We start from the raw sequence: 22,099 nt of genomic DNA, 5'->3' as shown, positions 1-22,099 counted from the left end.
TGCCCCTCTCTGACCTTATTTGCATCATCTGAGAAGTAAAGCGACCGAGTCCCCTTCCAGTTGTGAAGTTTCCGATCCAAGTGAAAAACACCCACCGAATTAACTGTCTCCCAGGAGGCTGGGTGTTCCTGGAGAGCACAGATTTCGGCCTGTTCTTCCTTCTCTGCACGGTGCCCAACATATAAGGGTTCCTCAGTGCATGTCTGTGGAAAGAGTGAGTTTATGAAACAGCCTGAAATTGGGGAAGTATAGTCCTTATTTTCAGCCTGTGAGCTCTAAATTAGACTTCCAGGATGTTGAGAGCTGCCCTTGGTGATTTTCAGTGTAATATTTCTTTTCAAAGATGAACAAGTGGCCGGTAGTTGATGTGGCTGAGGCATGAAGGAACATTCTCAGTCTCAAGTAGCTTCAGGGCCTTGGTTCCCCTGCCTCTCAAGGAGATGGACAGCAGTTGGATTCGCTGTGTAAAGGCTTCATATCTGCCGCCTCGCCTTATGAGCTAGGTACCAAGTTAGGTGACTCCTTTTTTCAATGGAGGAAACCCGAACGCAGAGGGACACGGAGATGGGCTTAAGATCCCACACCAGGTCTGCGGCGTAATTGGGGTTAGAGTGCAGATGTCCTGACTCCCGTGCAGATCTGCAGACTTCAGTCCTTGGAGCCTTAGTGGTTTATTGTACTCTTGGGCTACAATGGGCAGGTGGGCAGGTGGGCTAGACTAAGGGTGCTTCAGCCCTGACAGTTCTGCTTGTATTTGTTTACACATGAGACTGATCTGTAAGCTGTGTTTGAACATAAGATATCTCGGCCAGGGCTTCCCTGGTGGCGCAGTGGTTGAGAGTCCGCCTGCCGATGCAGGGGACGCGGGTTCGTGCCCCGGTCCGGGAAGATCCCACATGCCGCGGAGCGGCTGGGCCCATGAGCCATGGCCGCTGAGCCTGCGGGTCCGGAGCCTGTGCTCCGCAACGGGAGAGGCCACAACAGTGAGAGGCCCACGTACCGCAAAATAAAAAAAAAAAAGATATCTTGGCCAAAAGAAAGGTTTTCAAATCACTAAACCAAACATCTTCCTAGTTAATTTGTTAAAGGTCAAAATTAAAGAATTGATTTCTATCCAGAGAGAAGCTTTAGCTCATTTTTTTCTTCTTTCTCTCTCCCCCTCCTTTCTCACCGCAGGTTAACTGTAATGGCTTCACAATTGAAGATGAAGAGCTCTCTCACTTGGGATCAGCAGTATTTCCTGAGTAGGCTGAGTGTGACTTCATTTTTTTTCTTTTTACTTATTTATCACTAATTTGAATTTTTTTTGATTTTTAAATAACCTCCCTAACGGCATGTGGCAGACATGAAACTCCAAGTGAATTAAGTCTCCTTTTTAATTATGCCAGATTTCAAAATATTTCCCCTGCATTTAAGGATCTGAAGGTAGTAGTTAAGACAACAGTTGCTTGTTAAGTCCTGCTAGGTAGAGAGTTGTTATTAAAGAATATTTTAGAGTGTGCATAGAAGGAACAGCCCAGCAGGCCCTGCTGAGAAATTTGCTTTTTGCCTATCTGTGGTTCTGGGAACCTTTGGGTTTCTTCCACTCAAAGGAAAACATTAATTGCCAAGAATTGGCTGTAGACTTACGTAGAGACTATGTAAGCTTCTTGTCCATCTGTCCTTTTTGAAAAATACCAGTATAGAAACAGTATATTTTGGAGGGAGAATATGCTAAAGTAGTGAACTAGGGAAAAATTTCAAAGAACTACAGGATTTTTCTTTATGTTAGGAATACTCAAGTAATTCAAGAAAGGCCGGCCAGTTGAGCAACAGAGATCATTATAGCTCTGATTGTAATGGACTGCCAAGTATGGCTTTGCCGTTATCTATTTGATGGACAGGATAGTCTCCAAATGCGTCAGTCCCCTGACATCAAGCCCTGGCTTCACAGATGGAGCAAAGGAGCCCTTCCTGCATCCCCTGTCTTGAGTTCCTCCACATTGTAGATTAGTTTCACCTAAAGTGATGTTGCTTAATATAAACTACAGGAGCCTCTGCCTCTATGTTGAAGCAATTGCAGGGAACCCTTAACACCCATGCTTTGGCCGTGGATGGCACGTGAGCCCTACATGTCTGTCTGTTGCTGCCCAGCTCTGTGCATCGTACGGGTCTGAAAGACAGAGAAAAATCTGTTCAGGTCCATGTCCCCTGATCAGCTGTCACAAGCTTTCTTGAACCAGAGAAACAAAAAGTTTATTCCCGTAGTATTACTGTCTCTGTGGCCGAAATGGTGTCATCTGCAGTTGAATTCTGATGGTGAGGAAAGAAGTGGTTTGGGGAAAGGTTCTTTGGGACCTTTGCCCTTGGGAAAAGGAAGGAGAAGAAGAGAAAGGTGATTAGACCCTCTTTAGAAGGCTCATCTTGACATCTTCAGCCCTGAAATGAGCTCTGGAATGTCTGCTCTTGGTATGTGAAAGAGCGAAAGCAAGGCTAAGTGTGGTGGTGCTTGAGGTTTCACCCTGTCCAGCAGTTGCCCAGAGAACGGCGGTACCAAAAGCATGCGTTGTGATAGGTGTCCTGCCTTCGGGCAGCCCCCCAGCCTTCATGAGAAAGATCGCCAGGAGTCTGTCTTGAAATGAGTTACTTAATACTTTGGCAAAATGGTTCTAAAAACCTGCCCTTCTACTAAGAATAACCTCTGGTGCCTTTCTGTATCAGATTTCCTAGGGCCTGATTCCCTGTACATGACTTGCCGGGAAGCGGGGTGGAGGTGACCCTCCCCCCGGGCAAGACAGGGAAGCCGCCGCATGGCCCTGCCCATGGCAGCCAGCCCCTTCACCCAGACCTCTAGCAGCCGCTCCCCTGGTACACGACAACCCGGGGGCAGCTCCTCTGCATCAGGCTCTCCAACCCCCTTGCTTTTTTGTGTTCGTGGAACAAACAGGAGAAGGGGTTTTGGTCACTGAGGGTCAGGCGGGTCACACCGGCCACCAGAGCCATGATGCACAGGGATGTGAGTGCCCATCTGAGCCCCAGTTTGGATCCAGGCGGTTTTAATTGGAGGGGAAAAAAATCCCTTTGGCAGAAATCACATCAGCATTGTGATTTCCAAGGCAGCATTTTCAGAGATCAAGCACTTTTCCCCTGTAGTTTAGAAATTTCTGTTCTCAGAACTTTGACCTTGATATAATCAGAAAGCTCAAAGCCCTCGCACAGGCGACTCTCTCTGTCCTCGCTGTCCCTGTAAAGCAGACCGCAAGCAGCAGGAGAAGCAATGTCCCAATTTCCCAGATGAGGAAATTGAGGTGCAGAGACTCAGACGGGCTCCTCCAGGTGTCTCAGGGAATCACACACCCTCACTCAGGAAGCCGGCATCTCCCGCGGTGGCGATTTCTCAACATCTGAAGACAGCATGTTAGAAATCATCCTCTGATATAAAAAGCTGCCTGGCAGTGACAGCCCATTTGTCTTGTACCGTGTCCAGTGGAGGAGCAGTTCACTGTAGGTGATGAGTTTTGAGTCCTGCGTCTAACAGGAAGGAATTTGTTGTTGTTGCTGTCTTTATCGTTGTGTGGGGTTTTTTTGGTTTTGTTTTTGGCTTAGAAATCACCGTTTTGGATGGCAGATTTCACTTTTCAGTATTGTTCAAATTTAAGATGTTAGATATTGTCATAAACGCACGCACAACAACCTCTTAGACTCCGATGGCCAGCTGTTAGATTTTTTTTTAATGTCCTACAAAGATCCAGTTTCTGTAACTTAGCAAGTAAGTGGCCAAGGAGTTCCCTGAACAGTCCGTCTGCCTTCCTGAGGACATTGGGTTTTCTCTTCTGATTGACAGTGTTGCACTGATGAATCATAGCTGTTGCCCCAATGTCATTGTGACCTACAAGGGGACCCTGGCAGAAGTCAGAGCTGTGCAGGAAATCCACCCGGGAGAGGAGGTGAGTGCGTGGCGGAGGGCAGCCGTGGTGGTGGGTGCCATCCTCAGCCCCTCCGGGGTTCAGGATCAGACCTGTGACATGATCTAAACTTTCAGCTGCCATTTGGCGCTCACCATGTCCATCTGTGGCCAGAAAAAAAAACACCAGGGAAGAATAGATTCGAGTAAGGTTCCTCACAAAGATTTATAGAAAAATGAGACTGCCAAAATGACCAGAATGCAATCTTAGAGTCTGTGTATTCCCATTTCCAAATAATGGGGTTTGAGTTTATTTTTGATTCCTGAATTTTGGCCTGTTCCCCCGCGGCCCGCAAAGAGAGGAGCAGCCCAGCAGTAGCTAAGGAGTTACAACTCCAGACGATATCAACGGTTCACGTCATATCAGTTCCACATCTGAACTTGGGGAGGGTTCACTTTCTAGGAATGGAATGGAATGCAGATGGCCAGGTGTACACACGGATGGGACAGGTAGAGGCAGTCTGGGGCCAAGGGCCACCATTAGCTTCCCTCCCTAACTTAGGGATATGGAGCGAATCTGGTCAGCGATTCCCTTCTCCTTTCCCGTGCTGTGGGTCCATGCCTACCATGTCAGGTGCCTTGAGAACGCTGGCCAGGCCTTGCCAGATGTATGCTATACTTTCTTAAAGTAAATCCTAATATCCCTAGCAAGACACATGAATTTTTAGGGAATGTAATCACCCACTTTAGATACGTTTCAGTTTAAATAATCTCTAATGCTATTTTTTTAAGTTGCATGTCTGGCTATTTAGAAATTTCTAAATATCATGATTAGTGTATGAAATGATATGGGCCTCGGTTTCTCTGGACGTTGTTAACTAACCCACAGCTAAACTGGGAGCCCCACGCCCCAGATCAGACTTTCCACCCTTTGTGGAATTCGTCCTGAGGAAGGCGTCTTGTTTTGAGTCAGGGTATCTTGGTTTCCGAACGTCTTGTGGAGGCTGCCCGGTGCCTCTTTTGTTAAAACAGCCGATTGCAGTCAGTAGGAACCTAGGTCACCCGGACCCATGCTTGGGGCTGCCTGGAGCCACTGGCTGTGTCTGGGCCGCGAGCGGCCTTTGTCGCCATCTTCTGGGCCCTTCTGTCTGTTGCACCATGTGCCCATCAGTCATTTCAAAGAGATGAGGCAGGCTCTGGCCGCTGGGGCGGGGCAAGGCTTGCTCTTGTTGTTTTGCCCTCCTCCTGTCACAAATCAGAAATGCAATCTCCTCCTTTTGGGCAAGTCACTGTTTTGGGGGTTATCTGCCCTACAAAGGGGAAAAAGCCACTCCCTGGGGTGTCAGATGAGCCACAGGGTCTCTGTTACTGCCTGTTGCACTGGGGAGAGCTCAGGGCACCTGCAAGCGCCTAGCCTGTGTGGGTCCCCCACCCTCGCCTGCCTGCCAGTGCCCGAGGTTACTGGCACAGTGACGGCTTTGGGACATCCATCTGTTCAGTCAGACGTTTGCCTGATGGTGTGGGATGAGCAGCGAGTGCCATCCCAGTGAGTAGATAATGGACAGTTAAATGCCGGCCTCCTCCATATGCTGCAAGTCTCAGTTATAGAGCCCGTTCGAAAAAAGCAAGGACGGGAGAACTTGATGAGCCCAAAGGTGTGACTTTTCCAAGTTCTCCGGCCTGGCTGGGTAAGGCAACAGCTTGCTGGTGGCCTAGGAGCTGCATCCTCCCTGTGCTGACCTGTCCCGTCCTGCTGAGCCGAGCTTCCTGCTCCATTGCCAGCTGATGGCAGGATAAAGGGAAACATACCGTGTGTGTGTTCATGTTCCCCCTGCACCCACCCAGCAGTGCATCTAGGCCGTCCCAGGTTGTGAGATCAAAGAGGCTAAACAAAGACCCGGTAGAGATAGTGCAGGGCCAAGCCCACGGATGAGTAGGCTCTTGGCCCATCGTGGCCTTTGCTTCTACACACAAGACAAGGGCATCTACTGCTGGGCCACATTCACAGCTTGCTCTCTGGGGGGGAAGGAAGCGGGATGTTTTCAGCCTTCCAAATGACCGTTTTAGGGGTTCCTTGATTCTGTAGGAGATGGGTAGAGAAGCCCTCTCTCTTCACCACAAGGAGGTGAACAACACTAGCGGGCGCTCAGTTTAAGGAATTCAGTGTGTTAAGGTAAAAGACTGTATCCTGAGCTCTGGCCCTCCTGTCCCTGCAAGGTCACCATCAGGAATGTTTGCAGAGCGACAGGCAGGATAAGGCGTGAGTTGGCCTGTAGCAATCTGCAGCATCAACTTTTTGGACGCCCTTAGGTTTTTACCAGCTACATTGACCTCCTGTACCCGACAGAAGACAGGAATGACCGGTTAAGAGATTCTTATTTCTTCACCTGTGAGTGCCAGGAGTGCACCACCAAAGACAAGGTAAACTCCCCGACCCAGCACAGGTGCTGAGTCTGCTCTCTCAGGGCCTCTGTGCCAAGCCAGCGCCCCTGTCTGACTTGGGACGTCCCCTCCTGTCGGATTTCTGAGCCTTTAAACCCGCCTTGCTAGCATAGCCCCGGGGAATCCAGTGAGACCAGATCTTTGTTCAAACCTGATTCTCGCAGCTGATTAAAACATTCCCATCACATTGTTCAAATAAGAGAAGGATTTGCCAAATTGCTATGTCTTGAAAAGAAACGGCTGCTCAAAAGAGAGGGAAGGGAAAAAGCACATGAGAAACATTTTCAAGCTTTCCCACCTATTCACCAGAATCTGAAGAATTTTCTCTGGCATTGTGCAACTTATTTTGTCAATGCCACCCCTCCTTATTCTATTCTCTTGATTTCACAGATGTCTGAACACACATATCTGCCCACAGCAAACATATTCTCGGTGTCTTGCCTAGATAAGGAGCGTCTAGAAAATTAATATTTTTGTTTTTTTGTAAAAAAGTAATGAGTATTGAACTTCTCTTAGATCCCCTGCCTGATTCCCTTTCATTCTTTTGTAACTTTAGAATGGGTAGGCCTCTACCTCTGCATGGGAAAACGTGCTATTTGAGAGGTTTCCCCGTCAGTATGGTTTCCATGGGAAGTAACCTGCGGACATTTTCCTCAGGATAAGGCCAAGGTGGAAATCCGGAAGCTCAACGATCCCCCAAAGGCAGAAGCCATCCGTGACATGGTCAGATATGCACGCAATGTCATTGAGGAGTTCCGGCGGGCCAAGCACTACAAATATATCCTTTACAACCAACCCTCCCTTACGGGGGGTGTTGGGGAGTTGGGCACGGGGGACAGGAGAAGAATGGGTTTCAGATTCTGAATATTGGAGGAAGGATGTGTCCTGGTAAATGTTTAAAGACTTACTCGCCATCCATCACTTGGAGTCAACTACATCAGCATTTCATGATGTTGACCTTATCTATTTTTTCCTCGTTTGACTAGTTTGCTCAGGAGCGCATCCTTGTGGAAGACTTTTATTGTCTAAAACTGCAGAACAGTTCCTTGAAGAGCCTCACTGACTGGGTATCTTCCTAATGGGCAAGGCACCTCACCAAGGGTTTTGCTGTGTAACACATGGAAACAGGCTCATAGATAGCGAGTAATTTGCCCAAGGGACACAGTTCACCAGGGCGGAGCCAGGTTTTGCCCCAGGTCTACTAGCACAATCCATATTCTTAACCGCTATGGTATAGCATTTTCTTGGGTGTTGAAAAGGCATTAGATTCGTACTGAAGAAAGAAAGAAAACCAGTGACAGGAAATTGGAGAAAGGCACATTTTTTTGAGTGTAAAAAAGAACGTTCCCATGGTGGGGACTTTTTCCTTAAGATCTTTAGCGAAAATTCTCAGCTTGGGTGAGGATTTAAATTTAACTAGAAAATTGAAGATTTTTGATTCTAATCAACATTGTTTACGGCTGAAAGGAGGCTCTTGTTCCCCGTGGCTAAAATTCTTTGTGTTTAACAGCTGAGGTCTCCAGTTTCTCCTAGTTTTTTTCTTCCAGAAAAATATGACTCCTTTCACTTTTGCCCGGCTTTTTGTAATTTACTTTTTTGGAGGGTGAAGCTAGGGGTGGAGTGAACAAAATAGTAACTCCTTGCCCCTGGGGCCTTGGGAAGCCTCCTAGCTGATCTGCCAGGCCTGTCCTTTCCTTGACTCCAGAGCACCCCCTAGTGAGCTGCTGGAGATCTGCGAGCTCAGCCAGGAGAAGATGAGCTGTGTGTTTGAGGACAGTAACGTGTACATGCTGCACATGATGTACCAGGCCATGGGCGTCTGCTTGTACATGCAGGACTGGGAGGGAGCCCTGCGGTACGGACAGAAAATCATCCAGCCCTACAGGTGATTTTGCAGTGGCTCTTCCCATCATCTTAGCACAGAATGGAAGTGGGTGATTTAGAATGGTCCCTTGGCTGTTCTGTCTTGACGCTGTCATGTTGGAGCATGCCAGGAGCAACTTTCCTCTGTACACATCTGGAGCTGCAGGCACAGGGTGCTCTTCCACTGGGCCCGGCCTGTGCCCTCCACCACCCAGAAGCACCCAGGGAGGCAGGCTGAGGTGACGCAGGGGGTGCTGGGGCAGGATCCCTCCCAGGACCCATCCAGGGTACTCCGTCCACAGTAGTTAATTCAGACCAGCATTAAAAAGCCACCGGTTTGTTTTGTTTCCCTCCCATGCCTTCCAAGTTAAATGGCACTTAGTAATCCATCAGTGGTTTTCTATCCCCTTCTTCTGCTTTTTTCAGTGCACAGCATCACTTGTGCAAATGGGGAAACTCTGGGACTGGTGTGTTGTCTGTGGTTATTTAATATCCTCCCCTAGATGTGAATAAAATAAGTTGGATTTTAACTTGTAGTAATAATGAATCTTAAGGAAGTTTCCATGTTGAGAGGGTTAGTAAACCTTAAAGTGGGTGACAGAAGGGGGCCCTGAGTAGCCCACTTCAGGGCCTGGCTGGCCTAGATCAGATCACTGGGGCGTCTGTTAAATACATTTACATTATGCATTTACAGGGTCCTCTCCAAGACCAAGTGGCTCAGAATCTCTGGGTATCGGACTTGAAATCTGTGTGTCCCAGAAGCACCCTGAGGGCTTTTGAGAAGCCCTCAGTACTTCTTCAAGTTCTAAGATTGGGGACTGTAAAGTTTATGTCCAGCCTGAATTTCCACTGCCCAGTCGGCCCTCCATTTACCGCCCAGTGCCCTGATTAGCCAGCAGGGGGAGCCCATGGGGGAAGCCAGCTCCTAAAATCTGCTCCTGGAAACAGAATTTGATACTTTAGGGATAATCTCAAAGCCTGTCCTTCTTCCTGAGGTGGGTGAGGAAGTCCTCTGGGCCATGTACACTTCCCTCTGTAGATCTGTAGGGAGAGAGACAGAGAATGAGAGTGAATGTTGGCCTTGCGGTTGCTCTCCCAGCAGGGCTTGCTGTGCTGGACCCTCTGTTAGCTTAGGGAGCTCTTCCGGGGGGCCCAGCCCTGGCCTTCTCTTGGTTGCTGGCTCTAGGGATCCCTCTGGGCAGCGAGCTGCCCGCTGCCCAGGAATACAGCTAGAATGTGTCTGTTTTGGATGGACTTTGAGGATAGAGCAGGTAGAACAGACCAGCCTGTAAATAAACACCTTGCACACACACACACACACACACACACACACACACACACACACACACACACACACAGCTGCCTCCTGGTCTCTGTTCCTAGGGAGATGGCTCCTTCCAAGGCAGGCCCCATCAGTCAGCCTTCAGTTAAAACCAGAGAGAATACCTGCTGTCTACAAAGCCTTCTCCTGGGCAAGGAATATCTAGAAGAACTAGGAGGACCTGACTTCAGAGAGCTTAAAATTTTGCCAAACCAACTGATATCATAGAGTGTGACAGAAAGCCGAGGTCTTGAGACATTGGTATGTTTGTATCTTTAAGTATACTGTCTTTTTAATATGAGGGGATAGGCCTATTGTCCTCATAAAGAGGGAATTTTCCCAATGCCCTGCGATGCGTGCACCTAAAAGACAAAAATCTGGGGCTGGGACCGAATGTTATGTTTATACATGTTTTTCCATAGGATCTCCCCTGTAGTTTTTATGTGGTTTTTCAGAAACACCCAAACTGCATAAAATGAAGTGCATCCACGGTGGGTAGACAGGGTTGAACCATCCATGCCCTCCACCCAGCACCTGCCGGGGTCTGGAGGAGCCTGGTAGCTGTGGAGAGTGTGACCATCAGCTGGGCGACCACAGCTCACTGCACCCGGCCTGTGGGCTCTCGGCAGCCGTTGACGAGGTGGCCTGTTCTCTCTTCTCTTCTTCCAGTAAGCACTATCCTCTGTACTCCCTCAACGTGGCCTCCATGTGGCTGAAGCTGGGAAGATTGTACATGGGCCTGGAGAACAAAGCTGCTGGGGAGAGAGCTCTGAAGAAGGTATGTGTGTGATGTGAGGTTAGGAGGCCCAGTGCCTGACGGACTCCTCACACTTCCCTTCCTGCGGGACTCGGGAGACTGACGGAGTCGTGGAAAAAGACTAGCCCTTGGCCGCCCTCCGGCCATCGGAGTGGGAGGGGGGGTGGATTCGGCAGGCGGCAGGGTAGTAAGTAACTGAGCCTTTGGCACGTTTGCATCCTGACCCTTCTGTTGGGAAAGGGCTGTCCACATTGTGGTTACAGGTTCACGGCTGTGGGGAAGGGGGTACTTGCCCTTTGTCCCCTGGAAGCCATGGAAGTGCTATAAGTATGTGATCATGATATGAGGCTGGCATTATTAAAATGTCTTTTCTGGTCCACTATTAGCGATAAAAAGAAAGAAAAAATAAAAAGGCCATGGATAGGTCAGGAGACCATAGTGAGGGAATTCTCCAAATTTCTGCCCTTTAGGATTTACAGATTTGTGATGCCTGATTGTAGTGAATTCAAGGCAGTTGGGTCTGGAGAGGCCCTCAGCATGAGGATTATCCATTTGCAGTTTCTAAAATAGGCTTAATAATCATTGTCAGCGTTCATTGAGTATGGTTATGTGCCAGGACCTGCCAGTGGGCCAGGGGCCAGGTCCTGCTGCTCACAGAAGCACAGCCACCATCCCGAGTATTGGTTCTCATTGCTGTTTATATAGGAATCAATAGTTGATAAAATACAGTCTTTGGGACAATTATTATTTATGTAGAAGACAAAAGTTGATAAAATGTAACCTTTAGACAGTCTGTTTATACCTGTTAAGAGAATCTTTGTGAAAGTTGGGGCCGAGGACTAGGCCTGGATGCCTAACTCTCCAGATTTCCCAAATCTTCCCAATACAGTATACGGAAAGATGGAATAAGGTCCGACATCCCAAATGGAAGGGCCAGGGCTGACCCAGCCTAGAAGTGGGAGTTAAGAATAAAATTTTCTGTTTTTAAACTGTGGAATTTGTCTTCTAAGATGACATTTATTGCCTTGGTGAGGTTGGAAAAAAATTAACCAGTTAGGTCTCAACGGCAGAGTGCTGTTAAGTAACTAATTGCTGATCACTGAAGGATAGAGTAGATCTGAGGAAGGAACACGAGTCCTGACGTGAATGCAGAGGGCAAGGAGAGACATTTAAACCAGGCGATTCCTGAAGGCTTGCACTCCGGTTGGTTTGAGATCTAGGAAGAGAATGGTAGAATAGAAAGGAAGGCCCGTCAGAGTCACAGGCCATCAATAATTCCCTGTTTGGGGGACGTGGGAATTATTTAAGTTTTTCTATCTGTGAAGAATACAGTTGAATACAAAAGAGCAAAATAAATTATTATGGATTACATTAGATATGTAATTCCTATATGCCAGGCACTATTCTAAACACTTTATGTGTATCAACAACTCTGAGAGGTATGTATTATTCCTATTCTACAGATGAGGAAAGTGAGACACAGAGTAGTTAAGTAAATTGCCCAAGGTCACACAGCTAGAAAGTAATGGAGCCACTGGAAACTCTTGCATTTAAAGAAACCTTATTAAATATGTGCTCTCTGGATTCCTCACATGAAACTTGTGCCTATTTTTAAGTTTTTAAAGAACATGTATAAAGATGTAAGCATGCACTTTTTGAAAGGGAAAAACGGGTTAGTCATGTCTTACACATTAGTAATATGAACTAAAATCAGAAAGGTTTGTCCCTAAATCAATTTCTCTGTCATTTCTTCAGCTACTGAAGAATGTTTTCCTCAGCAGTAGAGACTGGGTGACTAGTTGGATGTGAGAGAATCTTGTCCTCTTTTCTTTTTTTAAAAAAAAGCCAGACTCTGGAGGCTAACACAGGCTCTGAAAGCTAGTTTGCATCCTGTGCCGTCAAGCAGAGAGGTCCAGCCTGAATTAAAGTTAGCCCGGGGGAGGGGCAAGGGGGCTGGCTTCAGGCTGTCAACCCCTGTTCTCTCTCTCCTAGGCCATTGCCATCATGGAAGTAGCTCATGGCAAAGACCATCCATACGTTTCTGAGATCAAACAGGAAATTGAAAGCCACTGAAACTATGCTGACATTTTAGTTTTTATTTAGATCCAAGTGCAGAAACCTTCGAGGATTTGACTGTTTCAAATCATACACGTCATGCCAACATCTCTGTAAACTCATTGGAATGAAAACACGACTTGCACTTAACCTTACAAATGGCTTACTTGGATGTTGGTCTTAATCTTTAACCTTAATATCAAATTAATTTTTGAATGCTTTTTTTCCCTAAAAGATAATGGCATGGTTTCATATATTATAATATACATTTAAAAATGCAGTTGTTTTTCCCTTCATGCCCACTGTAATGTTCTAAACAAACATGAATGATGAAAGAGAATTAAAAAAGATAATAGTATATGAAGTTTGTGTTTTCCTCTGTCGGTCGGGGGGCTTGTCGAAGTGGTGATGGAGCCGGGTCTTGGCATGGATGTTGCACCTGTTCTGCATCAGGCAGGGAGCCCAGGGACGCCCACCCCCAGGAGTGGGGTCTGCGGCCTCGTTAGCCTGCAGCTGCTTTCCCTATACAGTGCCCATGGAGGACGACAAGACTCAAGACTGAGAAGGTACAAGAAGGGAAGAAAGGTATCAGTAGCTGAGAGCAGTTGAGTGATATGGGTGCCCCTCCCTGGCAGGAGAATGTGTCAGTTTCAGTTTTTCTGTCCAGTGTCTGGTATCCCTTCAGTGCATAATGATTCTGTGCTCAGGGTAAGCCTGAGCAGGAAAAACATTTTTTCCTTACCGACTCCATGTTCTTGAGCAAACGCTGATCTCTCCCTGCACGGCCGGCAGGAATCCAGCTTCGCCACAGCCTGGACCACAGCAACCTGCAAATTTCTCAGTAGCTGCTGCAGAGAGGGGCACAGCCCTGAGCACCGCAGCACAGGGATGTTTCTTGGATGAGTTTCTTCTGATCCAAAGAGAGGAACCTCCCCATTAGGTAACAATTAAAGCCTGATGGAGTTTACACTCAGCTTGCTTTCAGATTCATGGTCTGCAAACAGCTTGGAAACAGCTGTGAATCTGGTCTGTTGTCTTTCCTTCCTCATCTACAGACACCCACACACATCTCTCACTCACAGTTAACTGCACGCAGCGGATTCAGCAGGTAGAATGCCTTCTCTTGTTCAGTGAAGTGCGTTAAGATGTTTACTGAACACCTGCTATATGCAAAACATGCTCCAAGTGCATAGAGATGAAGAAGGCATAGTCCTGGCTCTGGGGAGCTTAGTGTTTTAAGAATGCAAATTTACTCTGTAGCTAGGCCTAAAATAAGCTTAGCCCAACATCTGTCTAGGTTTTATAAAATTTGTAAAGGTAATACTTTCTCAACAAATTTAAATTATATGAAAAATTGAGCTGTTCCTTCTTTCTCAGCAGTCCTACCACCCAGAGGTAACCACTGTGATAGTTTGCTTATGTGGCCCCAGTGTTTTCCACGCCCGTATAGCATATCTGTATAAATAGATATAGAAAAACAAAGGCAGAATGGTACTGACATATTTTGTAGTCTGCTTCTCTGACCTAACAATAGGGACCCTTTTCATTTCAGCATTTACAGATTTGCTTCATTCTTTTTAGAGGCAGAACGTTGTATGGAATGTGTATGTCATAATCTATTCAGCCGTTCTCTTATTTATGGACATGTGGGTTTTCCACTTTGCTGCTATTATAAACGACACCACCGTGAACAGTCTTAGACGTATAACTTTGCTGACATGGGGTACCATTTTTGGAGACAGATTCCTAGAAGTGGAATTTCAGGATCAAATAGTGGAAACTTTTTTTTTATTTGAATAAGTATGGCCACATTTCCTTTTTAAAAAACTGCATCAGGTACCAATAGAATATAATATTTATAGTATTTGTTTTTTCCTCTACCCTCATAACACAATATTGTTGAAAAGTTTTTTGCCAATATAATGTGTGAACTATTTTGTTTATATGCATTTATTAATGAAGTTGGGCACTTTTTCATATACTTAGGAATTATTGTGTTTCTTCTGTGAGTTGATATTCACAGCCATTGCCTATTTTGCTATTTATGCCATTCATAATAATTTCTAAGATCTCAATGTATATTGGGATATTAGCTCTTTGTCATGTGTTGAAAATATTTTCCCCTGGTTGTCCATTAACTTTATTTTTCATGACACTTGTACTAAGGCAGATTTTTTTTTTCATTTTTAAATGAAGAAAAGAAATACAAATTTGTCTATGATCTATCTGGAATCGTTTTATTTAATACATTGTTTAATGGTTAAGAGATCTAATAGTACTCTAAACTTTTTAATGTTCAAAATTGCTAGCCACTTATGCCAGCATTGTTTATGGAATGATTTCTTTTCCCCTGCTTATTTGAAATGATACCATTATCATTTCCCTAAGACTTAGGTTTATTTCTGCAGTGTTTCATTCCATTGATCCACCTACTATAGAAGTAAAGTACTTTTAATTATTATTGCACTGCAGAACTTTAGGTATCTACTAGGGCTAATCCTTTTGCGTTCTCTGGAGTTTTTCTGACTATTCTCCCATGTTTAAGCCTACAAAGTACTTTAGAATCACTAGGCCAAGTCCTCTCATGGCCTTTCCCTACTCTCCCAGCAAAAAGTACTCCTGGAATATTTATTAGAATTGCATTGAACTCATTGGTACTCAGAGAACTGACCTCTTCATGAGTCTTTCTATCCAAGAATCAATTTGTCTACATTTTGCCTCTGAAGTAGTTTAGTTATGTTTATACAGGTCCTGCACATTCTTCTTCTTTTTTTTTTTTTAACATCTTTTTTTTTTTTTTTTTTTGTGGTACGCGTGCCTCCCCCTGTTGTGGCCTCTCCCGTTGCGGAGCACAGGCTCCGGACGCGCAGGCCCAGCGGCCATGGCTCACGGGCCCAGCCGCTCCGCGGCACGTGGGATCCTCCCAGACCGGGGCGCGAACCCGGTTCCCCTGCATCGGCAGGCGGACGCGCAACCACTGCGCCACCAGGGAAGCCCAGACTACTTTTTCTGTTCATCAACCAAAGAAACTGAGTCCACTTACTCATTCCATTAATGACAAAACAAATTAGTGTATGTACCTATTCTCTTGCCATTCTACTTGACTTCTCTCCACGTTCATTGGTATTTTGTCTAGTATCATCTTTTTTTTCTGTTAAAGTAGATGCTGTACAATATAAGTTGTAGGTATACAATACAGTGATTCACAGTTTTTAAACGTTTTACTCAATTTATTGTTATTATAAAATGTTGGCTATATTTCCCCTGTTTTACAATATATGCTTGTAGCTTATTTTATACCTAATAGTTTGTACCTCTTAATCCCTTACCCCTATATTGCCCTCCCCATTCCCTCTCCACCCTGGTAACCACTAGTTGGTTCTCTATATCTCTGAGTCTGCTTTTTGTTGTTGTTGTTATATTCATTAGTTTGTTGTATTTTTTAAATTCCACATATAAGTGATTTCACACAGTATTTGTTTTTGTCTGACTTATTTCACCAAGCTTAATGCCCTCCAAGTCCATCCATGTTGCTGAAAAATGGCAAAATTTTGTTCTTTTTTATGGCTGAGTAGTATTCCATTGTATATATTCCTGGTCTCTGTTCCTAGGGAGATGGCTCCTTCCAAGGCAGGCCCCATCAGTCAGCCTTCAGTTAAAACCAGAGAGAATACCTGCTGTCTACAAAGCCTTCTCCTGGGCAAGGAATATCTAGAAGAACTAGGAGGACCTGACTTCAGAGAGCTTAAAATTTTGCCAAACCAACTGATATCATAGAGTGTGACAGAAAGCCGAGGTCTTGAGACATTGGTATGTTTGTATCTTTAAGTATACTGTCTTTTTAATATGAGGGGATAGGCCTATTGTCCTCATAAAGAGGGAATTTTCCCAATGCCCTGCGATGCGTGCACCTAAAAGACAAAAATCTGGGGCTGGGACCGAATGTTATGTTTATACATGTTTTTCCATAGGATCTCCCCTGTAGTTTTTATGTGGTTTTTCAGAAACACCCAAACTGCATAAAATGAAGTGCATCCACGGTGGGTAGACAGGGTTGAACCATCCATGCCCTCCACCCAGCACCTGCCGGGGTCTGGAGGAGCCTGGTAGCTGTGGAGAGTGTGACCATCAGCTGGGCGACCACAGCTCACTGCACCCGGCCTGTGGGCTCTCGGCAGCCGTTGACGAGGTGGCCTGTTCTCTCTTCTCTTCTTCCAGTAAGCACTATCCTCTGTACTCCCTCAACGTGGCCTCCATGTGGCTGAAGCTGGGAAGATTGTACATGGGCCTGGAGAACAAAGCTGCTGGGGAGAGAGCTCTGAAGAAGGTATGTGTGTGATGTGAGGTTAGGAGGCCCAGTGCCTGACGGACTCCTCACACTTCCCTTCCTGCGGGACTCGGGTGACTGACGGAGTCGTGGAAAAAGACTAGCCCTTGGCCGCCCTCCGGCCATCGGAGTGGGAGGGGGGGTGGATTCGGCAGGCGGCAGGGTAGTAAGTAACTGAGCCTTTGGCACGTTTGCATCCTGACCCTTCTGTTGGGAAAGGGCTGTCCACATTGTGGTTACAGGTTCACGGCTGTGGGGAAGGGGGTACTTGCCCTTTGTCCCCTGGAAGCCATGGAAGTGCTATAAGTATGTGATCATGATATGAGGCTGGCATTATTAAAATGTCTTTTCTGGTCCACTATTAGCGATAAAAAGAAAGAAAAAATAAAAAGGCCATGGATAGGTCAGGAGACCATAGTGAGGGAATTCTCCAAATTTCTGCCCTTTAGGATTTACAGATTTGTGATGCCTGATTGTAGTGAATTCAAGGCAGTTGGGTCTGGAGAGGCCCTCAGCATGAGGATTATCCATTTGCAGTTTCTAAAATAGGCTTAATAATCATTGTCAGCGTTCATTGAGTATGGTTATGTGCCAGGACCTGCCAGTGGGCCAGGGGCCAGGTCCTGCTGCTCACAGAAGCACAGCCACCATCCCGAGTATTGGTTCTCATTGCTGTTTATATAGGAATCAATAGTTGATAAAATACAGTCTTTGGGACAATTATTATTTATGTAGAAGACAAAAGTTGATAAAATGTAACCTTTAGACAGTCTGTTTATACCTGTTAAGAGAATCTTTGTGAAAGTTGGGGCCGAGGACTAGGCCTGGATGCCTAACTCTCCAGATTTCCCAAATCTTCCCAATACAGTATACGGAAAGATGGAATAAGGTCCGACATCCCAAATGGAAGGGCCAGGGCTGACCCAGCCTAGAAGTGGGAGTTAAGAATAAAATTTTCTGTTTTTAAACTGTGGAATTTGTCTTCTAAGATGACATTTATTGCCTTGGTGAGGTTGGAAAAAAATTAACCAGTTAGGTCTCAACGGCAGAGTGCTGTTAAGTAACTAATTGCTGATCACTGAAGGATAGAGTAGATCTGAGGAAGGAACACGAGTCCTGACGTGAATGCAGAGGGCAAGGAGAGACATTTAAACCAGGCGATTCCTGAAGGCTTGCACTCCGGTTGGTTTGAGATCTAGGAAGAGAATGGTAGAATAGAAAGGAAGGCCCGTCAGAGTCACAGGCCATCAATAATTCCCTGTTTGGGGGACGTGGGAATTATTTAAGTTTTTCTATCTGTGAAGAATACAGTTGAATACAAAAGAGCAAAATAAATTATTATGGATTACATTAGATATGTAATTCCTATATGCCAGGCACTATTCTAAACACTTTATGTGTATCAACAACTCTGAGAGGTATGTATTATTCCTATTCTACAGATGAGGAAAGTGAGACACAGAGTAGTTAAGTAAATTGCCCAAGGTCACACAGCTAGAAAGTAATGGAGCCACTGGAAACTCTTGCATTTAAAGAAACCTTATTAAATATGTGCTCTCTGGATTCCTCACATGAAACTTGTGCCTATTTTTAAGTTTTTAAAGAACATGTATAAAGATGTAAGCATGCACTTTTTGAAAGGGAAAAACGGGTTAGTCATGTCTTACACATTAGTAATATGAACTAAAATCAGAAAGGTTTGTCCCTAAATCAATTTCTCTGTCATTTCTTCAGCTACTGAAGAATGTTTTCCTCAGCAGTAGAGACTGGGTGACTAGTTGGATGTGAGAGAATCTTGTCCTCTTTTCTTTTTTTAAAAAAAAGCCAGACTCTGGAGGCTAACACAGGCTCTGAAAGCTAGTTTGCATCCTGTGCCGTCAAGCAGAGAGGTCCAGCCTGAATTAAAGTTAGCCCGGGGGAGGGGCAAGGGGGCTGGCTTCAGGCTGTCAACCCCTGTTCTCTCTCTCCTAGGCCATTGCCATCATGGAAGTAGCTCATGGCAAAGACCATCCATACGTTTCTGAGATCAAACAGGAAATTGAAAGCCACTGAAACTATGCTGACATTTTAGTTTTTATTTAGATCCAAGTGCAGAAACCTTCGAGGATTTGACTGTTTCAAATCATACACGTCATGCCAACATCTCTGTAAACTCATTGGAATGAAAACACGACTTGCACTTAACCTTACAAATGGCTTACTTGGATGTTGGTCTTAATCTTTAACCTTAATATCAAATTAATTTTTGAATGCTTTTTTTCCCTAAAAGATAATGGCATGGTTTCATATATTATAATATACATTTAAAAATGCAGTTGTTTTTCCCTTCATGCCCACTGTAATGTTCTAAACAAACATGAATGATGAAAGAGAATTAAAAAAGATAATAGTATATGAAGTTTGTGTTTTCCTCTGTCGGTCGGGGGGCTTGTCGAAGTGGTGATGGAGCCGGGTCTTGGCATGGATGTTGCACCTGTTCTGCATCAGGCAGGGAGCCCAGGGACGCCCACCCCCAGGAGTGGGGTCTGCGGCCTCGTTAGCCTGCAGCTGCTTTCCCTATACAGTGCCCATGGAGGACGACAAGACTCAAGACTGAGAAGGTACAAGAAGGGAAGAAAGGTATCAGTAGCTGAGAGCAGTTGAGTGATATGGGTGCCCCTCCCTGGCAGGAGAATGTGTCAGTTTCAGTTTTTCTGTCCAGTGTCTGGTATCCCTTCAGTGCATAATGATTCTGTGCTCAGGGTAAGCCTGAGCAGGAAAAACACTTTTTCCTTACCGACTCCATGTTCTTGAGCAAACGCTGATCTCTCCCTGCACGGCCGGCAGGAATCCAGCTTCGCCACAGCCTGGACCACAGCAACCTGCAAATTTCTCAGTAGCTGCTGCAGAGAGGGGCACAGCCCTGAGCACCGCAGCACAGGGATGTTTCTTGGATGAGTTTCTTCTGATCCAAAGAGAGGAACCTCCCCATTAGGTAACAATTAAAGCCTGATGGAGTTTACACTCAGCTTGCTTTCAGATTCATGGTCTGCAAACAGCTTGGAAACAGCTGTGAATCTGGTCTGTTGTCTTTCCTTCCTCATCTACAGACACCCACACACATCTCTCACTCACAGTTAACTGCACGCAGCGGATTCAGCAGGTAGAATGCCTTCTCTTGTTCAGTGAAGTGCGTTAAGATGTTTACTGAACACCTGCTATATGCAAAACATGCTCCAAGTGCATAGAGATGAAGAAGGCATAGTCCTGGCTCTGGGGAGCTTAGTGTTTTAAGAATGCAAATTTACTCTGTAGCTAGGCCTAAAATAAGCTTAGCCCAACATCTGTCTAGGTTTTATAAAATTTGTAAAGGTAATACTTTCTCAACAAATTTAAATTATATGAAAAATTGAGCTGTTCCTTCTTTCTCAGCAGTCCTACCACCCAGAGGTAACCACTGTGATAGTTTGCTTATGTGGCCCCAGTGTTTTCCACGCCCGTATAGCATATCTGTATAAATAGATATAGAAAAACAAAGGCAGAATGGTACTGACATATTTTGTAGTCTGCTTCTCTGACCTAACAATAGGGACCCTTTTCATTTCAGCATTTACAGATTTGCTTCATTCTTTTTAGAGGCAGAACGTTGTATGGAATGTGTATGTCATAATCTATTCAGCCGTTCTCTTATTTATGGACATGTGGGTTTTCCACTTTGCTGCTATTATAAACGACACCACCGTGAACAGTCTTAGACGTATAACTTTGCTGACATGGGGTACCATTTTTGGAGACAGATTCCTAGAAGTGGAATTTCAGGATCAAATAGTGGAAACTTTTTTTTTATTTGAATAAGTATGGCCACATTTCCTTTTTAAAAAACTGCATCAGGTACCAATAGAATATAATATTTATAGTATTTGTTTTTTCCTCTACCCTCATAACACAATATTGTTGAAAAGTTTTTTGCCAATATAATGTGTGAACTATTTTGTTTATATGCATTTATTAATGAAGTTGGGCACTTTTTCATATACTTAGGAATTATTGTGTTTCTTCTGTGAGTTGATATTCACAGCCATTGCCTATTTTGCTATTTATGCCATTCATAATAATTTCTAAGATCTCAATGTATATTGGGATATTAGCTCTTTGTCATGTGTTGAAAATATTTTCCCCTGGTTGTCCATTAACTTTATTTTTCATGACACTTGTACTAAGGCAGATTTTTTTTTTCATTTTTAAATGAAGAAAAGAAATACAAATTTGTCTATGATCTATCTGGAATCGTTTTATTTAATACATTGTTTAATGGTTAAGAGATCTAATAGTACTCTAAACTTTTTAATGTTCAAAATTGCTAGCCACTTATGCCAGCATTGTTTATGGAATGATTTCTTTTCCCCTGCTTATTTGAAATGATACCATTATCATTTCCCTAAGACTTAGGTTTATTTCTGCAGTGTTTCATTCCATTGATCCACCTACTATAGAAGTAAAGTACTTTTAATTATTATTGCACTGCAGAACTTTAGGTATCTACTAGGGCTAATCCTTTTGCGTTCTCTGGAGTTTTTCTGACTATTCTCCCATGTTTAAGCCTACAAAGTACTTTAGAATCACTAGGCCAAGTCCTCTCATGGCCTTTCCCTACTCTCCCAGCAAAAAGTACTCCTGGAATATTTATTAGAATTGCATTGAACTCATTGGTACTCAGAGAACTGACCTCTTCATGAGTCTTTCTATCCAAGAATCAATTTGTCTACATTTTGCCTCTGAAGTAGTTTAGTTATGTTTATACAGGTCCTGCACATTCTTCTTCTTTTTTTTTTTTTAACATCTTTTTTTTTTTTTTTTTTTGTGGTACGCGTGCCTCCCCCTGTTGTGGCCTCTCCCGTTGCGGAGCACAGGCTCCGGACGCGCAGGCCCAGCGGCCATGGCTCACGGGCCCAGCCGCTCCGCGGCACGTGGGATCCTCCCAGACCGGGGCGCGAACCCGGTTCCCCTGCATCGGCAGGCGGACGCGCAACCACTGCGCCACCAGGGAAGCCCTGTCCTAGTTTTTATGTCAGTGCTGTACCTACTACTTGAGACCTTGGAATAATATGATTAATAGAATTTCCAAAAGCTGTTTTAGCTTGCAGGGAATTTTATTACTAATATTCATGAAAGATATTATATTGGCGGTTGGTCATTCACGCATTCATTGTTCACTGAAGCACTCTACCATGGACTTGGAAAACACACTGAGCTGGTAGTGTCTACTTTCTTATTTTATTATATCTAGTGACCTCAAAATTTATTTCTATTTTATAGTAATTTTTTTTTTTTTTTTGCTGTACGCGGGCCTCTCACTGTTGTGGCCTCTCCCGTTGTGGAGCACAGGCTCCGGACGCGCAGGCTCAGCGGCCATGGCTCACGGGCCCAGCCGCTCCGCGGCATGTGGGATCTTCCTGGACCGGGGCACGAACC

The 22,099-nt window shown here is 45.0% G+C and overlaps 1 protein-coding gene and 1 long non-coding RNA gene across 3 annotated transcripts in view; both read left to right on the top strand.

The window, feature by feature from the left end:
- The window catches only part of SMYD2 (SET and MYND domain containing 2), a 50,396-nt gene extending 37,717 nt beyond the window's left edge, over nucleotides 1-12,679 (top strand). For both annotated transcript variants that reach the window (XM_024133869.3, XM_028488457.2), the window contains exons 6-12: nucleotides 1,177-1,244; nucleotides 3,824-3,926; nucleotides 6,194-6,304; nucleotides 6,983-7,103; nucleotides 8,036-8,210; nucleotides 10,179-10,287; nucleotides 12,259-12,679. In XM_024133869.3, the coding sequence (XP_023989637.1) occupies nucleotides 1,177-1,244; nucleotides 3,824-3,926; nucleotides 6,194-6,304; nucleotides 6,983-7,103; nucleotides 8,036-8,210; nucleotides 10,179-10,287; nucleotides 12,259-12,339 (768 nt within the window). In that variant the 3' untranslated portion in view covers nucleotides 12,340-12,679. The remainder of the gene's footprint in view (nucleotides 1-1,176; nucleotides 1,245-3,823; nucleotides 3,927-6,193; nucleotides 6,305-6,982; nucleotides 7,104-8,035; nucleotides 8,211-10,178; nucleotides 10,288-12,258) is intronic.
- A 3,274-nt stretch (nucleotides 12,680-15,953) lies between these two features.
- Nucleotides 15,954-19,040, top strand: LOC114486140 (uncharacterized). The gene is made up of 3 exons (XR_003679393.2): nucleotides 15,954-16,131; nucleotides 16,540-16,648; nucleotides 18,620-19,040. It is a non-coding gene; the product is annotated as an uncharacterized lncRNA (long non-coding RNA).
- The last annotated feature ends 3,059 nt before the right edge of the window (nucleotides 19,041-22,099 follow it).

This window comes from Physeter macrocephalus, chromosome 4, assembly GCF_002837175.3.
Source record: "Physeter macrocephalus isolate SW-GA chromosome 4, ASM283717v5, whole genome shotgun sequence".
Lineage (NCBI taxonomy): Eukaryota > Metazoa > Chordata > Mammalia > Artiodactyla > Physeteridae > Physeter > Physeter macrocephalus.
This window is presented reverse-complemented; position numbering and strand designations above follow the sequence as displayed.